Here is a 21749-nt window from a genome sequence, read left to right on the forward strand (position 1 = left end):
CTTAGCTTCTCCTTTGCAGTAACAAGAATCATAAGGGCAAGCCCCAAGATCGAGGGCTCAGCCTTCTAAATTGGTAGTCCTCAATGCTTATGAGAATATCAGTAATTTCCCAGGTGGGGAAGTTTAATATTTCCACATTTTCCCCCAGTCCCTGAAAGGGTTTTGCAAATACATTTTTGTTTTTTGCCCAAATTACTCTGGGATGTATCGGGGCTTCACAGTAATTTGTACAAACCAACCAGATTTCACTCCGTATTCATCCATGTAATTATGGTGTTTGAATAAACTGACCATATAAGTTAAATTATATAGTGTGCTACAAAGAATATAGATTTTGCATCTAATAAACATCTCTTCCTTTGGTCGCACACAGAAGTTGAAGTTTTAAAACACTGTCAATATCGTCCTTTACCCTTTACTCTGATTTACCTTAGTCCTAACCAAGCCCTTTTTGTTCATATCTCTAATTGAAGTCTGATCTCTTTTTCAGACTCCTTAACACTTGCTGTATGGGGAAATGCTGACATTCTTGGAGCTGGACTCTGGCTCCAAGTCTCAGGTGTCACACAGATTGCCCAAAGTTCCAGGGGCCCACCAGGTTATATACAAAGAGTTCAGCATCTCAGAATTTAGAAATAATTGTTACAACTCAGGAATAGATGTAATTGCTGTAAGAGCTTACAGTCTAGGAACCTTTACAATAAGCCTTCCCCTGATAACCTATGCTCTCAGATTCAATTCTCAGAGTTTGCATATTATAGTTAGTCCCGTATTAGTGAGGCATTGTAATGTTTGTCTTTTTATTTCTGGTTTATTTCACTCAATATACTGTCCTCAATGTCCATTCACCTAGTTGCATTCCTCACAACTTCATTCCTTGTAGCAGCTTAATATTTATACACCACAGTTCGCCATTCTGTTTATTAGTCGATGTACCCTTAGGCTACCTCCATCCACTGTGAATTGTGAATACTGACACCATAAACCCCATGCCCCTCTTTTCAGTTCTGCCAAGTATATATCCAGTAACAGGGTTGCAGGACCATATGGCAACCCCATGCTTAGCTTCCTGCGGAACCACTACACTGCTCTCCAGATGGGCTGCACCATTCTGCTTCCCCACCAATGGTGATTTGATACATCCCTCTCTCCACATTTTCTACAGCACTTTTATCCCTCTGTTTGTTTTTTGGACAGTTTTATTCACATACCATATATTCCCTCCTAAGTAAACAATCAGTGGTTCCCTGTATAATCACAGTTACGCATTCACCACCTCTCTCTATATGAGGATATTTCCATTTCTTCCACAAAGAAAGAGGAAGAGGTGACAAAGGAAAAAGAAAGGAAAAAAAAGACTAAAGAAACCAAAAGAAAAATAAAATTAAAATACAATTAAAAAGTCAGACAAAACACCAACGCCAGGAATCCCATACCCCTCCCTTATATCCTCCTCTTATAGACATTTAGCTTTGATATATTGCCTTTATTATAATTGATGGAAGCATATTACAATGTTACTGTTAACTATAGATTCTAGTTTGCATTGATTATATTTTTTTCTCCAATACCATCCCATTTTTAACACCTTGCAAAGTTGACATTCATTTGTTCTCCTTCATGTAAAAGCATTCTTACATTTGTACATTTAATTACAATCACCACTCTAGGTTTCACTAAGTTATGCCATCCCAGTCTTTCTCTTCTATCTTTTCTTCTAGTGTCCTACCTGCCCCCATTCTTCCTCTTTCGATTGTACTCACAGTCATCTTTGTTCAGTGTACTTAAAATATTGTGCTGCCATCACCCAATATTGTGCTGTCCAGTTCTGGATCTATACAATCAATCCTGTTGGACAATCTGTACTCCTTCAGCATTAAATGCCCAATCTTTACCCTCTTTCTAACTTCTGGTATCTTCATTTCTACACTCTTCTCCAAACCTCTCTCTCCTGTCTTTTCTTATCTGTCTATATCACTCCTTTTAGTATTTCTTGTAGAGGAGGTCTCCTGTTCACGAACCCTCTCAGTGTCTCTTTATCTGTAAATGTTTTAAACTCCCCCTCGTTTTTGAAGGACAATTTTGCCAGATACAGGATTCTTGGTTGGCAGTTTTTCTCTTTCAGTATCTTGAAGATGTCATACGAGTGCCTTCTTGCCTCCATGGTTCCTATTGTGAAATCCGTTCTTGGTCTTATTGAGCTTCCTTTGTATGTGATAGATTGCTTTTCTCTTGCTGCTTTCAGAATTCTCTCTTTGTCTTTGATATTTGGCAGTCTGATTAGTGTCTTGGAGTAGGTCTATTTGGATCAGTTCTGTTTTGGGTACGCTACGCTTCTTGGACCTGTAATTTTTTTTTTTAAAGATAAGTAGATCTGAAATCTGTTTATCGTCATCTGCAAAGTACTGAAAAATAATATCCATGAGATTCCAGTTCAAATTTTGACAGACAAAACATAAACTAGATTTAAAGTTCTGTATTATAAAAACAAAACAAAACAACAGTACAGTTTACCTTATGGTGCAATTAAAATAATTGTTTCATTTTTGAAGACCTGACATTAAAAAGAATGAAAACTATGTAAGAGATCATTCTATAATTGTTCTGTTTCTCTCTTCTCATTTTAAGAATGTAGTCTGTTTCAGAGACAGACAGCAAGCTGGTCAAGTTTATGCTTAAGACATTTACCTATACTAGGCCAGAAGTTTCAGAGGCTTACTATACATACTGGCTAGTGTAAACTCTCATGTTAAATATGAACATTTTCCCAATACTCTTAAGTCGCATCTCATTTATCTTCCTTCTTAAGACCTGCATAGACTTATTTTATATACTTAGAAAATCTGTAATAAACTACAGAGTTTACTAAGAGTAGAGGTACTCTGGTTAACATTCAAAATGGTGTGGCCAGAGGAAAAGCAAGCAATATTAAATAAGAACGCAGTCCTTACCAACACAAATTGAAACCCTCTTTTCCCCAATAAAAAAGCTAGCCCAGAAAGGTCTCATTCTATAAAGATTTATCATTTCCAAATCACAGTGTAAGGAACTTGAGTGATTTACCAATTTTGTTTTCTACTCTGTGCCTTAGAGATACCTCACTAAAAACTGGTATCTGACACAACAGAAGACATTTGCAGAATGTAATATTGTAGTGACAGTACTGAGGTTGATTGTTTGATTACATCTTAATTATTTATATAGAACATTGGTCCAATAACATAAAAATAAAGAACAGCAGCTGGAAATTTATCTCAGTCAATGTTCAAAGATAAAAGGGTTACACTCTTTCCATTATTTTCTGTATATAAGTCCTTTTTCATTTTGAAATATGATGGCAATTAAATTCTGGCGTTCTAAACTTTTGCATGAACAGGATTCTTAAGGCCATCACTATACAGCACACTGCAACATAAAGACTCTTGTTCACCAATTCTGGCACATTTCCAAAATATGCCCAACAATCCAGTTTTATTTCTGTCCAAGAGGCTGGATGCCAAGGATCGGATATAAGCACGGGTATATAATCTGCAGCAAGATTACAGTCAACAAACTCTGAAACTTGAAAATGGCAGACATAGTGAGGCTGGCGAAGCCCCAGCCACATCACCCTTGAGCTTGTAATTTTATGTCTTTCGCGAAAGTTGGGAAATTTTCATTGATTATTTCCTCTATTATTCTATCTGCCCCTCTTCTCTTCTCTTTCTGGGACACCTATAACACATATATTGTGTGCTTTATGTTGTAATTCAGTTCCCTGAGCCCCTGCTCATATTTTTCCACTCTTTTCCCTATTTGTTCTTTTGTGTGTAGGATTTCAGATATCCTGCCGCTAGTTCACTAATCCTTTCTTTTGGCTCTCCAAGTCTGCTGTTTTATGTCTCCGTTGTGTTTTCTCTCTTCTATTGTGCCTTTCATTCCCATGAATTCTGCCATTTGTTTTTTGAAGCTTACAGATTCTTCCTTATGGTCACCAGTGTCATTTTTATTTCCTTCGTCTCTTTTGTCACATTTTCTTTCAACCCATTGATTTGATTTAGAAGATTTGTTTGAACATCTGTAATTAGTTGTGTCAGCTCTTGAATCTCAGTTGAGGTGTTAGTTCTTCCTTTAACTGGGCCATATCTTCGTGTTTCCTGATATGGCTCATGATGTTTTGCTGTCTAGGCATCTGATTTTCTAGATTAGTTTATTCTGGAGGTTTTCTTTCTTTTGCCTTGGATTTTTTTGCTGGTTTTCTTTGATTTCTGTATTTCTTTGTTTCTTTCATTGGCCAGTTGTCACGTTGGCTCTTCCCCCTAGTCTTCCCCCCAAATCAGGCACCCACCGTGGCCTGCCACAGGAATGGGAGGTATGCCATTTTATGAATGTACCATATGGATGAGGAAGTGCTATACAAGTTAGGTAGTAGGTTATTTAAAGGTTTTGCTGTAAGACTGAAATATTGCCACCAAATGCTATAAAGCATTTTTTGGGTTAGGAGTTGATGTTTTGGACAAGAAGGATGAAGGTATAAGGGCTACATTTGATTCCTTGATGTGTACTGCTAGAAAGTGGATCTGTTTAAATGCCTTGTGTGTTGATACCATCCATATATTGTCTCAGTGTTTCTCTTCTTTGCTGGGTATTTTGTGCTTGATTTTTTTAGAATATGAAATTTTTTGCAAGTTGTCAATCTATAGATATAAAAATGAGGATATACCATTGTTTTTAAAATTCTGATTTCTTCATTTGTTGACTCATTCTTAAAATATTTGAGTATCTGATGTTTTCCATGTATAAAACCTATGAGTTTTGAGCACTGCAATATTCCAGGGTCTAACTTTTCTTCTAATCCTTTGGGCTGGTTTAGTCTTGCTGAGAGGAAAGTCACATGATTACATAGACATAGTACAGTTTTTGGAATCATACTGACCATGATTTGAATTCTGGCTTATCTACTTATAAGCTGAGTAACATTGGCCAGATTATTTAACTCCTCTTAGCTTCATTTTCCTCATCTGCGAAATAGAACAATGGGAATAATAGTACATTATTTTGTATTATTGTGAAGATTTGTGATAATGTGTATGGCAAGAATGTAGCCACCAGTAAAATTAGTCTTTCACTACCACCCTCCTAACTTTGGTCACTTGACTGAATAAAGTACTTTTTGCTGATGATTAAACTAGTATCTGCTGATGTTGTTTCTTCTTTTTTTGTGATAGATATCCCAGAGGAGGAAGCCAGATATTGGACCTACAAATTGGAGCAAATCAATGCTTTGGGGACTGACAATGAGGTAGGAACTGCCTTATTTGCAATATGGAAAGATGGAAAAAATCTTCATAGCTTGTTAAGGGAGGGGTAAGATGCCCAAGACCATAATGGCCTGAAGAATGACAGAATTATAAACTGCATTAAAGAAAACGAACAGGTAGAAGGTTGCCTGAAAAAAGTCTTTAGAAGGATCTATCTCCCGCTTTTTCCTTTTCCTCTCATTATCCCCTAGAAGTGGCTGAATTGGTGGTATGCAGAAGCAGTCTGGCTCTAGACTGTTGGGGTGGAGTTTGTACCAGGGGTATCTCTTTTGTTACTCAAATGAACGGAAGGAATTTCTGCTCTCTTCTAGATTTTTGGATATGTATCCTTATTTGTATGCTCTTTTTAGGGTTTTCCTTTACCTCAGATGAATCCATAGTAGGCTTTCTATTAAGCTGCATAACTCTTCTCATGCCCAAGCCAACACCCCATTTTTCTTCTTTATTGAAAGCTCCAGTCTTTCTTCTCCCCTTGATAGCTGCGTTTATCCTGCATCCACATGTGTTTATATTCTCCTCAAGCCTGGCTGTAGTGTAGAGTCTGGATTAATTAACATAAACGTTACAACTGAAGTCATAAGAATGGAAGAGCTCACTCATATAGAGTATTTAGAGAGAGTATTGAAGGAGAACAAGGACAAAATCTTGGGAAACGTCAAAGATGGAACCCTGAGAAAAGAGACTGAGAGAGTTGAAAGGTAGTTGGCCTTCCAGACTTATTTGTTTCTTAGAAAAGAAGCACATAGTATTTTTGATTTTACAGGCTTTACTGTGTGTTATGCAGAATCAGAAAAAGGGATTAGGACGATAAAAATCTAAATATGATAACTTCTATACAAGTAATTAAATATTGAATATAACCACTATTCCTTATTGTTTTTTGGTTTATTCATTTTTCCTTTTTGAATGTGAAAAAAACATTTGGGTCTCCCCCATTATCACACAAAAGATAGCTTTCTGGATATACTCTTCTGCCCCTCATTTTTTTACCCCTACTTAAAAAATACGCTGGAGATACATAATTCCACAGCAATGTATACATATCTTCTTTCCATTTTATATTTGCCTAGTAATTTATGACATAGATATACTATATTTGATCTGTTCCATCCTCTGTTGCTCCAACTAGTCCTCTAATGATGCATTTCCTTATGATTTTGCTTTAATGAGGAGTAGACTCATTTCTTCTCTAGACCCCTCTTTGCAACTTTAAAATGAAGACAAAACAGCAGTTGTCCATTTTTTTCTTCTGTGGCAGTTTGCTTCTCTGAAGCTTTACAGAGTAGATGTTCTTAGTTCAATAGCCCTTGTTTTGCCCAGAGTATTTTCTAATAATGGTACTCATTATCCCACTTAGTTACTCAATCCAGAGACATTTGAACGTACCTGATTCTCTCTTCTCCTTCATCTTCCACATCTGAAGCCATATATAATTTTTCTTTGTGTGCTTAACATATGACATTATGTTTGACCCATGGTAGAAGTTCAATAAATATCTGTTGAATTAAATTGTGAGAGAGTGAATCCTTATCAGGAAACTGTTTATACCAGAAATAATCTGGTGTAGCAGAAAGTACTGGATTAGTGATAGGAGTCCTGGATTTGATTTTGAACAATGTGTAAGTTAGTTACTTAACCTCCTTTGTAAAACAGGGAAAATTAGATTTGTTGTACTTATCTCAGAGAAGTTGCATGAAAATTATGTGGCAAATAATGTGAAAGGTCTTGGTAAACTATGAAGCACTGACTAAGTTATTTTTTGTTATGAGGTTTCAGCTTTAGGACACTCGGGGGATGGAGAACAAAGTCCAGGTTCATTAGCAAGGATGATGGGGAGAGAAGTACATGGATAGATGTTGGATTTGTCTGTCCTACTTGGCAAATAGACAGCAAAAGGATATAGATAATCTTTAGGGATATTTCATTCAAATCGTTCAGCGGTATATTGAAATATGTTTTCTCCTCTAACTCTCTCTGACTTTCGGCTAACTATATTTCTGCCTCTCAGGTTCAGTTTTTCCCAAATGAACAATATTAGAGGGGAATTGCTGAGGTTTTATTTTCTATCTCATATTTTTTTATGTTCCATTTTATCATCCTTCTTTGTTTCTTTCATTTTTAAAAAAATGAGGAACAGAGATATAAACAATAATCACTATCCATCAACCAGATTAAGAAATGTTAACATTTTGCCATATATGCCTTAAATTTTAAAGCAATAAATAAATCTTGAATGATATGCTTGAAGGTTTTTTGGTGCTCCTTCCCTGTCTCTTTCTTCTCCTTCTCACCAGGAAACCACTCTCCTGAATTCAGTGTATATCTACAGTGTTTCAAGTGGGTTTAAATATTGGCTGGAGAAGACCAAACACACATATCTACCATAAGCTGTGAATTTATTTTGTCAACAGTACTGAATTTAATGTAAGCAAAGTGGCTTGTACAGAGCAGGAGCAGATACGGGATATCTTCATTCAACTTTTTCCTGGCCCTTGGTTTCCTACTGGGATGTGCTGCTTCTGGTGCTACTGTTGTGATAAAAGCCTAATTTTTACTTATTAGTGACCTTTCATGCTAAGGGCTTACATCATATCGTTGAAGAATTTAGACCAGAGGACTACAAAAGTTTTCTGTAAAGGGCCAGATAGCAAATATTTTAGACTTTGTAGACCATATAGTCTCTGTTGGCAATGACTCAACTGCAAAAGCAACCATAGACAATATGGAAATGAATGGTCTTGTCATTATTCAGGTGGTGGGTTGGATTTGCCTAATCCTGAGTTAAACTAAAAATCCATGAGCTTCTGTTTAGGGAAATTTACAAACACAAGATTCTCCTGTTCTTGAATCAAACAGCATTAGCAAGGCCGCATTTTCATCTAGGAGAGGACAGCAAAGCTGGTACTGTATGTGGCCATAACTGCATCCTGCCTCAGTTTTTCAGGGCATTTTACCATGGAGCTTTTTTCTGAGCTGCTCTGATACTGAGTTTAATCCAAGGACTTTACTCCAAATCCATTTCCCCTCAGTATCTGTCCTATCCATGTTTGTTTATCTTTACTACTTAAGTATGAATTCATTAAATTATGTATATATAATTATTTTATGTATTTTTAAGTTTTAAACAAAAATAATCTTACTGTTTCTTTTTTCTCTCAGCATTGCATTTTGAGACTTATCTGTGTTGGTAATGTGGCCCTTGTTTGTTTTTTAAAAATTGCTGTATTTCACTGTATTAACATATCAAAGCTATCCATTTGCCTTAAATGATTTTGTATCTTTAATGCCATGCTTTTATGAGTATTATTTATATTAATATTGATGTACATGAATTAACATCTTCTGTCATGTATTATTTTGCCACTTGCCTTATTTGTTTTTACTCAGTTTTGTTTTTGATATGTGTCTTTGCTTCATTCATTTTAGTTGGTATATAGTATTCTATAGTATTCTATTACAGTTTATTCATTTTCCTACTCATGGACAATTTGGTTTTTACTATTACACATGCATGCTGCAGTGCACATCCCTGAGCATGTTTCTTTATGCTTTTGTATGAGATTGTCTGAATGATATATTCCTGGAAGTAGAATTGCTGGGTTGTAGGATATGCCATCTTCAATTATTAGATGTTGTTAAATTGCTCTCCAAAGCCATTGTACCAATTTTTATTTCCATGTTTCTGCTTTTTTATATCCTCACTGATCCTTGATATTATTAGATTTAGAATTTTTGCTAATCTAAAGGGTATAAAAAATTATTGTTTTAATTTGCATTTTCCTGGTTACTAGTGAGATTCATTCATTCAGTCATTTTTTCACCAAATAACTTTGAGCACCTCCTGTTGCCAGGCACTGTTTTAAGTGCTTGGTGTATAGCAGAGACTAAAACTGACAAAGATCCCTGTCCTTTTGGATCAAATAGGAAAAGACAGACAGTAAACAGGGAACATAATAAACATATAAAGTGTTAGAAATTGAGACGTGCTATAGAGGGAAAACCTATTTTCTCCATGCAGATTTTATGCTACTTCTGTTAGATTTATTTCCCATCATTCTGAAATGATATATTTAATAAATTACATTTTTTAACCTATTTTTTTATCTTCATTTTATTGAGGTATATTCACATACCACGCAGTCATACAAAACAAATCGTACTTTCGATTGTTTACAGTACCATTACATAGTTGTACATTCATCACCTAAATCAAACCCTGACACCTTCATTAGCACACACACAAAAATAACAAGAATAATAATTAGAGTGAAAAAGAGCAATTGAAGTAAAAAAGAACACTGGGTACCTTTGTCTGTTTGTTTCCTTCCCCTATTTTTCTACTCATCCATCCATAAACTAGACAAAGTGGAGTGTGGTCCTTATGGCTTTCCCAATCCCATTGTCACCCCCTCATAAGCTACATTTTTATACAGCTGTCTTCGAGATTCATGGGTTCTGGGTTGTAGTTTGATAGTTTCAGGTATCCACCACCAGCTACCCCAATTCTTAAGAACCTAAAAAGGGTTGTCTAAAGTGTGCGTAAGAGTGCCCACCAGAGTGACCTCTCGGCTCCTTTTGGAATCTCTCTGCCACTGAAGCTTATTTCATTTCCTTTCACATCCCCCTTTTGGTCAAGAAGATGTTCTCCGTCCCACGATGCCAGGTCTACGTTCCTCCCCGGGAGTCATATTCCACGTTGCCAGGGAGATTCACTCCCCTGGGTGTCTGATCCCACATAGGGGGGAGGGCAGTGATTTCACCTTTCAAGTTGGCTTAGCTAGAGAGAGAGGGCCACATCTGAGCAACAAAGAGGCATTCGGGAGGAGGCTCTTAGGCACAACCATAGGGAGGCCTAGCCTCTCCTTTGCAGCAACCGTCTTCCCAAGGGTAAAACTTATGGTAGAGAGCTCAACCCATCAAACCACCAGTCCTCTATGTCTGTGGTCATGTTAGCAACCATGGAGGTGGGGTAGGCGAATACCCCTGCATTCTCCACAGGCTCCTCAAGGGGGCACTACATATTTTTTTCCTTGTTTTTCTTTTTTTTTTTTTTAACTTTCCCTTCTTTTTTAAATCAACTGTATGAAAAAAAAGTTAAAAAGAAAACAAACATACAATAAAAGAACATTTCAAAGAGACCATAACAAGGGAGTAAGAAAAAGACAACTAACCTAAGATAACTGCTTAACTTCCAACATGTTCCTACTTTACTCCAAGAAAGTTACCTAATATAGCAACATTTCTGTGAACTTGCTCCTACTATATCCATCAGAAATTAACAGACCATACTCATTCCTGGGCATCCCCAGAACGTTAAATAGCTTATCTGTTCTTCTTGGATTATTGTTCCCCCTTCCTTAATTGCTCTCTATTGCTAGTTCCCCTACATTCTACATTATAAACCATTTGTTTTACATTTTTCAAAGTTCACATTAGTGGTAGCATATAATATTTCTCTTTTTGTGCCTGGCTTATTTCGCTCAGCATTATGTCTTCAAGGTTCATCCATGTTGTCATATGTTTCACGAGATCGTTCCTTCTTACTGCCGCGTAGTATTCCATCGTGTGTATATACCACATTTTATTTATCCACTCATCTGTTGAAGGACATTTGGGTTGTTTCCATCTCTTGGCAATTGTGAATAATGCTGCTATGAACATTGGCGTGCAGATATCTGTTCGTGTCACTGCTTTCCGATCTTCCGGGTATATACCGAGAAGTGCAATCGCTGGATCGAATGGTAGCTCTATATCTAGTTTTCTAAGGAACTGCCAGACTGACTTCCAGAGTGGCTGAACCATTATACAGTCCCACCAACAATGAATAAGAGTTCCAATTTCTCCACATCCCCTCCAGCATTTGTAGTTTCCTGTTTGTTTAATGGCAGCCATTCTAACCGGTGTTAGATGGTATCTCATTGTGGTCTTAATTTGCATCTCTCTAATAGCTAGTGAAGCTGAACATTTTTTCATGTGTTTCTTGGCCATTTGTATTTCCTCTTCAGAGAACTGTCTTTTCATATCTTTTGCCCATTTTATAATTGGGCTGTCTGTACTATTGTCATTGAGTTGTAGGATTTCTTTGTATATGCAAGATATCAGTCTTTTGTCAGATACATGGTTTCCAAAAATTTTTTCCCATTGAGTTGGCTGCCTCTTTACCTTTTTGAGAAATTCCTTTGAGGTGCAGAAACTTCTAAGCTTGAGGAGTTCCCATTTATCTATTTTCTCTTTTGTTGCTTGTGCTTTGGGTGTAAAGTCTAGGAAGTGGCCGCCTAATACAAGGTTTTGAAGATGTTTTCCTACATTATCTTCTAGGAGTTTTATGGTACTTTCTTTTATATTGAGATCTTTGGTCCATTTTGAGTTAATTTTTGTGTAGGGGGTGAGGTAGGGGTCCTCTTTCATTCTTTTGGATATGGCTATCCAAGTCTCCCAGCCCCATTTGTTGAAAATACCATTATGACTCAGTTCAGTGACTTTGGGGGCCTTATCAAAGATCAGTCGGCCATAGATCTGAGGGTCTATCTCCGAATTCTCAGTTCGATTCCATTGATCTATATGTCTATCTTTGTGCCAGTACCATGCTGTTTTGGCAACTGTGGCTTTATAATAAGCTTCAAAGTCAGGGAGTGTAAGTCCTCCCACTTCGTTTTTCTTTTATAGAGTGTCTTTAGCAATTTGAGGCATCTTCCCTTTCCAAATAAATTTGATAACTAGCTTTTCCAAGTCTGCAAAGTAGGTTGTTGGAATTTTGATTGGGATTGCATTGAATCTGTAGATGAGTTTGGGTAGAATTGACATCTTAATGACATTTAGTCTTCCTATCCATGAACATGGAATATTTTTCCATCTTTTAAGGTCCCCTTCTATTTCTTTTAGTAGAGTTATGTAGTTTTCTTTGTATAGGTCTTTTACATCTTTGGTTAAGTTTATTCCTAGTTACTTGATTTTTTTAGTTGCTATTGAAAATGGTATCTTTTTCTTGAGTGTCTCTTCAGTTTGTTCATTTCTAGCATATAGAAACATTACTGACTTATGTGCATTAATCTTGTATCCTGCTACTTTGCTAAATTTGTTTATTAGCTCTAGTAGCTGTATCGTCGATTTCTCAGGGTTTTCTAGATATAAGATCATATCATCTGCAAACAATGACAGTTTTACTTCTTCTTTTCCAATTTGGATGCCTTTTATTTCTTTGTCTTGCCGGATTGCCCTGGCTAGCACTTTCAGCACAATGTTGAATAACAGTGGTGATAGCGGGCATCCTTGTCTTGTTCCTGATCTTAGAGGGAAGGCTTTCAGTCTCTCACCATTGAGTACTATGCTGGCTGTGGGTTTTTCATATATGCTCTTTATCATGTTGAGGAAGTTTCCTTCAATTCCTACCTTTTGAAGTGTTTATATCAAAAGGGGATGTTGGATTTTGTCAAATGCTTTTTCAGCATCTATTGAGATGATCAATTGATTTTTCCCTTTTGACTTGTTAATGTGTTGTAATACATTGATTGATTTTCTTATGTTGAACCATCCTTCCATGCCTGGAATGAACCCCACTTGGTCATGGTGTATGATTTTTTTAATGTGTCTTTGGATTCGATTTGCAAGTATTTTGTTGAGGATTTTTGCATCTATATTCATTAGGGAGATTGGCCGGTAGTTTTCCTTTTTTGTAGCATCTTTGCCTGGTTTTGGTATTAGATTGATGTTAGCTTCATAAAATGAGTTAGGTAGTGTTCCATTTTCTTCAAAGTTTTGAAAGAGTTTGAGTAAGATTGGTGTCAGTTCTTTCTGGAAAGTTTGGTAGAATTCCCCTGTGAAGCCATCTGGCCCTGGGCATTTATTTGTGGGAAGATTTTTGATGACTGATTGGATCTCTTTGCTTGTGATTGGTTGGTTGAGGTCTTCTATTTCTTCTCTGGTCAGTCTAGGTTGTTCATATGTTTCCAGGAAATTGTCCATTTCTTCCACATTATCCAGTTTGTTGCCATACAGTTGTTCATAATATCCTCTTATAATTTTTTTAATTTCTTCGGGATCTGCAGTTATGTCACCTTTTTCATTCATTATTTTGTTTATATGGGTCTTCTCTCTTTTTGATTTTGTCAGTCTAGCTAGGGGCTTGTCAATCTTGTTGATCTTCTCAAAGAACCAACTTTTGGTGATATTTATCCTCTCTATTGTTTTTTTGTTCTGTATGTCATTGATTTCTGCTTTAATCCTTGTTATTTCTTTTCTTCTACTTGGTTTAGGATTGGTTTGCTGTTCATTTTCTAGCTTCTTCAGTTGATCCATTAGTTCTTTGATTTTGGCTCTTTCTTCCTTTTTAATATATGCGTTTAGTGCTATAAATTTCCCCCTTAGCACTGCTTTTGCTGCATCCCATAGGTTTTGGTATGTTGTGTTCTCATTTTCATTCGTCTCTATGTATTTAGCAATTTCTCTTGCTATTTCTTCTTTAACCCACTGATTGTTTAGGAGTGTTTTGTTTAACCTGCAGGTATTTGTGAATTTTCTAAGTCTCTGATGGTTATTGACTTCTGATTGTATTCCATTTTGGTCAGAGAATGTGCTTTGAATAATTTCAATCTTTTTAAATTTATTGAGGCTTGTTTTATGTCCCAGCATATGATCTGTTCTGGAGAAAGTTCCATGAGCACTAGAAAAGTATGTGTATCCTGGTGATTTGGGATGTAATGTCCTGTAGATGTCTGTTAAATCTAATTCATTTATCAGATTGTTTAGGTTTTCAATTTCCTTATTGGTCTTCTGTCTGGTTGATCTATCTATAGGAGAGAGTGATGTGTTGAAGTCTCCCACAATTATTGTGGAAACATCAGTTGCTTCCTTTAGTTTTGCCAGTGTTTCTCTCATGTATTTTGTGGCACCTTGATTGGGTGCATAGACATTTATGATTGTTATTTCTTCTTGTTGAATTGCCCCTTTTATTAGTATGTAGTGGCCTTCTTTGTCTCTCAAAACATCCCTGCATTTGAAGTCTATTTTATCTGAGATTAATATTGCTACACCTGCTTTCTTTTGGCTGTAGCTTGCATGAAATATTTTTTTCCATCCTTTCACTTTCAGTTTCTTTGTGTCCCTGTGTCTAGGATGAGTCTCTTGTATGCAACATATTGATGGTTCAGTTTTTTTTTTGATCCATTCTGCGAATCTATATCTTTTAATTGGGGAGTTTAATCCATTTACATTCAACGTTATAACCGTGAAGGCATTTCTTGAATCAGCCATCTTATCCTTTGGTTTATGTTTGTCATATTTTTCCCCTCTCTATATTAATATCCTTTATTGTACCCATACCGAATCTCCTTAGTACTGAACCTTTCTCCAAGTCTCTCTGTCCTGTCTTTGTTTCTCTGTCTGTAGGGCTCCCTTTAGTATCTCCAGTAGGGCAGGTCTCTTGTTAGCAAATTCTCTCGGCATTTCTTTGTCTGTGAAAAATTTAAGCTCTCCCTCAAATTTGAAGGAGAGCTTTGCTGGATAAATTATTCTTGGTTGGAAATTTTTCTCACTCAGAATTTTAAATATATCGTGCCACTGCCTTCTCGCCTCCATGGTGGCTGCTGAGTAGTCACTACTTAGTCTTATGCTGTTTCCTTTGTATGTGGTGAATTGCTTTTCTCTTGCTGCTTTCAGAACTTGCTCCTCCTCTTCCGTGTTTGACAGTGTGATCAGAATATGTCTCGGAGTGGGTTTATTTGGATTTATTCTATTTGGAGTTCGCTGAGCATTTATGATTTGTGTATTTATGTTGTTTAGAAGATTTGGGAAGTTTTCCCCAACAATTTCTTTGAATACTCTTCCTAGACCTTTACCCTTTTCTTCCCCTTCTGGGACACCAATGAGTCTTATATTTGGACGTTTCATATTATCTATCATATCCCTGAGGTCCATTTCGATTTTTTCAATTTTTTTCCCCATTCTTTCTTTTATGCTTTCATTTTCCATTCTGTCATCTTCCAGGTCACTGATTCGTTGTTCAACTTCCTCTAGTGTTGTTCTATGAGTGTCCAGAATCTTTTTAATTTGGTCAACAGTTTCTTTAATTTCCATAAGATCGTCTGTTTTTTTATTTAGTCTTGCAATGTCTTCTTTATGCTCTTCTAGGGTCTTCTTGATTTCCTTTGTATCCCGTACTATGGTCTCATTGTTCATCTTTAATTCTTTGAGTAGCTGCTCTAGGTGCTGTGTCTGTTCTGATCTTTTGATTTGGGTGCTTGGGCTTGGGTTATCCATATCGTCTGGTTTTTTCATATGCTTTAGAATTTTCTGTTGTTTTTGGCCTCGTGGCATTTGCTGAACTTGATAGGGTTCTTTTAGGATTTGTAGACCAATTGAGGTCCTTATCTCTAATTTATCAGATCTACAGCTTCGTGGAGTACACTTTCTCTAACTAACCAGCAGGTGGCGTCCACGAGCCACCTGTTCTCCACAAGCCAGTTCTCCCCTGCTTAGCCTTTTGGTGAGTGGGGGAGTGAGTCTTGTGGGGTCCAATTGATGTACCAAGCTTGCGTGTGTAGTTGGTGTTGTCCGCCCTGTATATGGGGCGTGTTTCTGGGCAGTCAGGGAGGGGGGGTGGCCCTAACAATCAAATCTCCCTGGTGATCCTAGAGTTTTAAAGCTGCTGCAATAGTCTAATCCTTCAGTTCAGTCCTGCCACAGTTTGTCTCTGCCACTGACCCACAAGTCCTTGGTATTGGCGTATGGCTCCTGAGACTTGCAAGTGGGCCCCTCTTCCAGGCTGTGCACCCTGGGTCCTCTGTTGAGGGATGACTGTGCTATGTCACAGGTGAGTGCCGTCCCCCCAGGGCAGTTCTGGGCTGCTGGGCTGTGTAGGGAGGCTCCCAGTCTGCTGAAATGATGGCTGAATGGGGCTTTGTTAATTCACACTGCTCCACCTTCCCATCTCTGGGACAATCAGCTGAGGTTGCAGGGAAGGCTAATGTCCACGCCCAGTTTTGTGGTGTGTGCCTGTTATTTGAAGCACTTCCGTCACACTGGGTTGTGTGGGGCAGCTCTGGGCTATGGGGCTGGCGATGGGCAGGAGTCTTTTCTGTCCACCAGGATGATGGCTGTTAGCGGACACCCCCCTTTTCTTGGGAATTGTGTTTCGTGAATTTTCTCAGCCACTGGATTATTGCCTTTTGTCTCAGAGCTCTCTTAGTTCTGCTCTTAACTTGACCTGCCCAAATTGCAAGTCTTTGAGGCTTTCTGTATTGGGCTTCTTAGAGTAATTGTTTTAGAAAAAGAAAAAAGGATTAAAAAAAAAAAAAAAAGGGGGCCCTCCTCAGAGATCTAATGGGTTATTGAAATGCCAGGAGACAAAGCAACCAGGGCCATTAAGGAAAGGTTCACAGGGCAGAGAGATCAGCTTTTCTTCGGGATTTGCATATGCGCCTCAGGGCCCTTCCCCTTTCTATGTTCACCAGAACTCCAAAAATCCTCCGCTTTTATTTTGGACTTTTTCGTGTGGTTTTTTTTCTATGCCTGTCTCCTCTCTGCTGGGCTGGCAGCTCTCAGATTCTCTGGTGTCTGGTCTCAGTCTATCTATGGTTGGAGTTTGGATCAGTAGAATGAGTTTCCGATAAGGACTGCCACTGCAGTTCTCCCTTCTCCTTCCCGGAGCTGACAGTCCCTCCTCCCACGGGACTGAGCCTGGCAGGGAGGGGCGCGGGTCCCCTGGCCGCAAAAACTTACAGATTTCGCTGATCTCAGCAGTTCCATGTTTTCATGAGTGTTGTATGAAGTATGCCCAAAGTCAGATTGCTCTGTGGTGTCCAGTCCACGCAGTTCCTGGCTTTCTACCTACTTTCCTGGAGGAGTAACTAAAACATAAAGCTCACCAGTCCGCCATCTTGCCCCGCCTCTAATCTTGCTTTCTAATTCTGAATCCTTCTAATTTAATAAAGTTTTTGGATTTCCTCATTGTTATGCCTATACATTGCCTGAAAAATTCATCATTATTTTTAATGGTTACTGTTTACAACCAAGTCCCTTTCTTACCTTAGAGTGCATGCTTAAACTTTCAAGAAGTTTTGAACATTTTTGTGATGGGCAGCGTTTATTAATTCTATCAGGTCGTTTAAATTGTGCTTGACTTCTGATCATTCCTTGATGGAAGCAGTAATAGCACTATCTACCTCTGATATTTGGACCAGTGCTTATTGCTTGTCAAGTACTTTACATTTATATGTTTGTGTATTTGTATATAAAATGTGTTTTTGTATTGTGAACCCAACCACTTGAAATGCCCTTCACCACTAACGCTCTTATGAAAGCCACTATCAACCTTTGTCTGGATTACTGCAATAATGAGTCCACTTCCCTTTTTGTTCCTTACAATTCATCTCATATGTATCAGACAAAGTGATCTTTTTAAAGGTGTAAATCAAGTCATACTCTCCCGTTTAAAACTTTAAATGGCTTCCCAACCCTATAGAATAAAATCCAAACTCCTACATGAGTTACAAGTTCTGTTCCCCCAATGCCTAGCACACAGTAAGTACTCAATAAATATTTGTTCAATGAATGAATGAATGATCTCATTCATTGGCAGTTTTAGAGAAGCTCTGACTTATCCTGGATCTCACAGCTTAATAAGTGGCAGAATCAAGATGAGAACTTCAAATCTGGTATTTGCAAGTTGCTGGGCCAAATTCTGTCTTTCCAGTTCTTCTCCAATGACCTCTGAACCAAATTATTCTCACTGTCTTTCAGACTCCATATACCTCTGTTAATTTGCTTGTGCCTTTCTGTTTTTGTTTTGTCTTTCCAATTCCTGCCAATTCCTCAAGACTTGTATTTAATTCTGTTTGCCTTCATAGAACATTTTCTTATGGCCTCAGTACCCTGTGTTTGTTCTTTTGGTGGTGGTGGTGGGTGGGTGGGTTAGGGAAGGCAGTGTATAAATGGGAGGGGAGAAGAGAACTCAGGCAAATACTAGATATTCCATTACATGTTTAAATAAGTGATTTCATTTATTTTTCATGTGACCTTGTGAAGCAAGAAGCACTATTAACTTTTTTTGAAGTTGAGAAACTGAGCTTTAAAGAAGTTTTCAGTTCTATAATCTGAATGGGGAAATCTACATATTAGTCATGGGAAAACTCAGAAGACTCAGAATTCTAAGGATTCTAAGGCCCAGACTTCTATAGCTGCCTGGCAGAGCTGGGGAGATTACTCAGGTGCCCTTGGTCTGAACAGCCTTTCTGCTATCCTGTTTTACTCTCTCTCTTTGGGCCAGTCCTGTATCTGATAGTTTGGCCTGTATGTCAGAATCATACAGGGAAAATGGCTGCAGGATGTTCTGTTGGCTCAGTCAAAAGTTTGACTGTGATCCAGCAATAAACCTTTTTACAATTTGCTGTAACTTTTTCTTCTTTACTTGTGTCTCTTATTATGTTTTTTTTTCTCCTTTCTTATCCTAGTATTCTATTCAAGAAGAAAGCCAGAGGAAGTCATTGCCCACTGCTGCTGCCCAGTGTTGTAAGTGAGAAGCTTGTCTCTAAATCTCTCTTCCTTATCACAGCTGTCTGTGTCAGTTCTCCAAACTTGGCTTATTTTTGGTTGGAGAAGGTGGAGGCTTATTATGTGTTCTGGTTTGCTAATGCTGCCATTACGCAAAATACCAGAAATGGATTGGCTTTTATAAAGGGGATTTATTTGGCTACAAATTGACAGTTCTACAGCCATAAAAGTGTCCAAACTAAGGCATCAACAAGAGGATACCTTCACTGAAGAAAGGCTGATGGCGTCCAGAACACTCTGTCATCTGGGAAGGCATGAGGCTGGTGTCTGCTTGTTCTTTGCTCCTGGGTTCATCTCTTAGCTTAGCATCTCCAAATGTCCTTCTGTCCGCATCTCCAAACATCTCCAAGCTTAAGCTCCCAAGCATGTCTCCAAAAGTTTCTCTCAGCTGCTCTTAGGGCAGGTGTCCTCTCTTAGCTTCTCTGGAGCAAACTCTGGGCTAGCATCCCAAAGCATCAGCAGGCATCTGGGCCTGTGTCAGCTCTTTTTAAAGGACTCTAGTGAACTGATCAAGATCTACCCTGAATGGGCAGAGTCAATCTCCATGGAAACATTCAATCAAGAGGTCACACCTTAATCAAAAAGATTAATCAATCTTTCCCCTCCAGATTGTATTAAAGAATATGGCTTTTTCTGGGGGACATAATATATACAAACCAGCACAGTATGTGTAAACAGAAGCATACCTGTTCAGACACATACATCCAATTGGTTGTCTGCCTGTTAGCTCTAGGAGGAGGTCTTTTGGTTGTGTGAGTCTATATGCAGGGCAAAGGTGTTCATCTTTTTCTCTGTTTACTAGGTTTTGCTCCTGGGGGAATGATTTTACCCCACACGCTCCCTGTTTATCTGCTGCTATTCTTTAAGACTCAGTTTAAATATCACCACCCCTGGAAAATCTTCCTGCCATTTCCTCCTTCACCCAAGTCTAGGTTAGTTGTTTCTCCTCTGTGCTCCCATAGAACCTTGTACATACATCGTCCATATGACATACCATGTATTATTCACCTATGTATATTGCTGACAGGGCGACTCAGGAATGAGACACAGACACAAAGCTAAGAGTTAAGGGAGCAGGGGGCCCACTCGCCTCTAGGGCGAATGGACGCCAATGCATCTTTGCTCCAGCTATTTATTAGAGCAGATCACGTGCATATGCTCGAGGTACATCAGGTGTAGTTACATCAGGTATGTACATCTTGTTTACATCAGGAACGTCATAATCACAAGACTTACATCAGGTGAATATCGTCATACATCAGGAAAGTCATAGTCACAAGTTACACATCTTTACAGGGTGGGCCTGCATGGCATTCTATGCAGGCCTGCGGCTCAGCGTTCTAAGCCACCACCCCAGATATGCCTCAGACAGCATGGAAAACTCAGTTTCCCACATATGTATATTTCCCTGACAAGAACACGAAGTTTTTAGAGGCATAAAAGTTTTTCCGTTTTGTATTCTTGGTATCTGGCACAATATCTGATGAATAGTAAGCCTCAATAAAATTTGATGAATGATTAACTGAATGAGAGAATGTGCCATTTCTCTTGAGATTAATTTGCCTAGACTCCACAAATTCCTTCTGATGAGCCAAGTATTGTTGGTATAGTGCCACCTTTTCCTCAGTTTCCCTCCAAATAGCTTGAGAAGACCCTGAAGGACTGACTTAGAATCTATTTCACTCTTTCAGCACGTGTGTGTGTGTGTGTATGTATTGTGCTTCTTTTTTATTGCTGCAGATTTTTGGAATCAACATCAAGCCTTGTCAAGTGCATGTTGAAAGTGTTGATGATGATGTTAGTAGTGGTTGTGGTAATACTAGTAATAATAAAAACCATAGCAGCTAACATGTACTGAGCTCTTATAGTATGTCAGATGTTGGTCTAAGAGCTTAAATGTGTTAATATATGTTATCTTCACAGTAACCCTAAGAGGTGGGTTTTACTGTTGTCTCCATTTTTCAGATGAGGAAACTGAGGCATAAAGAGATTGAGAAATAGCTTCAAATCCAATAGCTAGTAAATATTCAAACACATACATCCTGATTCCATAACTCATGCCTTGACCACTGTGTTATACCATTCTACACATACATTTTCATATTCTGAGAAGGAAAACCTCCATTTATGGTTTGTTAATCCTTTGATGCCTTTCATTTTGTGGACCACTTTCCTGATAATAGTAAGAACAATGACAGGGATCAACTTTTATCTTTATTTTAAGAAAACCTGCTTTTAAAAATAAGATTTATTACTAGCATTATATTTAGTTTAGGAATCTAGAATTTATCAAACATTTAGGGTCATAGGAGACCAGAAGAATCTAAATTGAAGACCAGTTTGTGAATTACAGTTTATAAATCCTTTTCAGAACTCAGTGTAAATAACTGATTTTGACCTTTCCATCTTTTAAACTTATTTCCAAGGCTGCTAATGAGAAGTAAAATGGAGTGATTAGAATCTTCTCATTTCTTCCTGGCTCTATTGATGAAATGCAGTAGAAGTGATTAAAGAGTTTAATTCTCATGCATTTTTCATATATTTACTTGCTACTTTATTTTTCTATGAACAGCCTCTTCCTGTCTTTTGCTTATTCCCTCTTGCATATTTTTGTTTTGAAAATTTTTAAACCTATAGATAAATTGAAAGAAGAGTACAGTGAATACTATTTACCCTGTACTAGACTCAATAGTTAGCACTTTGCTAAATTTGTTCCCTCTCTCCCTCTTCTCTCTCCATCTTATCTGTTTATACATACACAAAAATATATGTAAATACATATTTTCTGAATTATTGAAAGTCAGCTGTAGACTTCTTGACACATCAGCATGTATCTCCTAAGAACTAGGGCATTCTATGTAACCAAAATACCGTTGTCACAACCAAGAAATTTAGTATTGATAC

At 37.9% G+C, this 21749-nt stretch overlaps 1 protein-coding gene and 1 pseudogene across 4 annotated transcripts in view; one reads left to right on the forward strand and one right to left on the reverse strand.

The window, feature by feature from the left end:
- UNC13B (unc-13 homolog B) overlaps positions 1-21749 on the forward strand; it is a 322323-nt gene that overhangs the window by 112767 nt on the left and 187807 nt on the right. For all 4 annotated transcript variants that reach the window (XM_037850969.1, XM_037850970.1, XM_037850971.1 and 1 more), the window contains exons 6-7: positions 5208-5281; positions 18746-18803. In XM_037850969.1, the coding sequence (XP_037706897.1) occupies positions 5208-5281; positions 18746-18803 (132 nt within the window). The remainder of the gene's footprint in view (positions 1-5207; positions 5282-18745; positions 18804-21749) is intronic.
- On the reverse strand, positions 3320-3579 carry LOC119505074 (annotated as a pseudogene).

The sequence above is a fragment of the Choloepus didactylus genome, chromosome 10, assembly GCF_015220235.1.
Source record: "Choloepus didactylus isolate mChoDid1 chromosome 10, mChoDid1.pri, whole genome shotgun sequence".
NCBI lineage: Eukaryota > Metazoa > Chordata > Mammalia > Pilosa > Megalonychidae > Choloepus > Choloepus didactylus.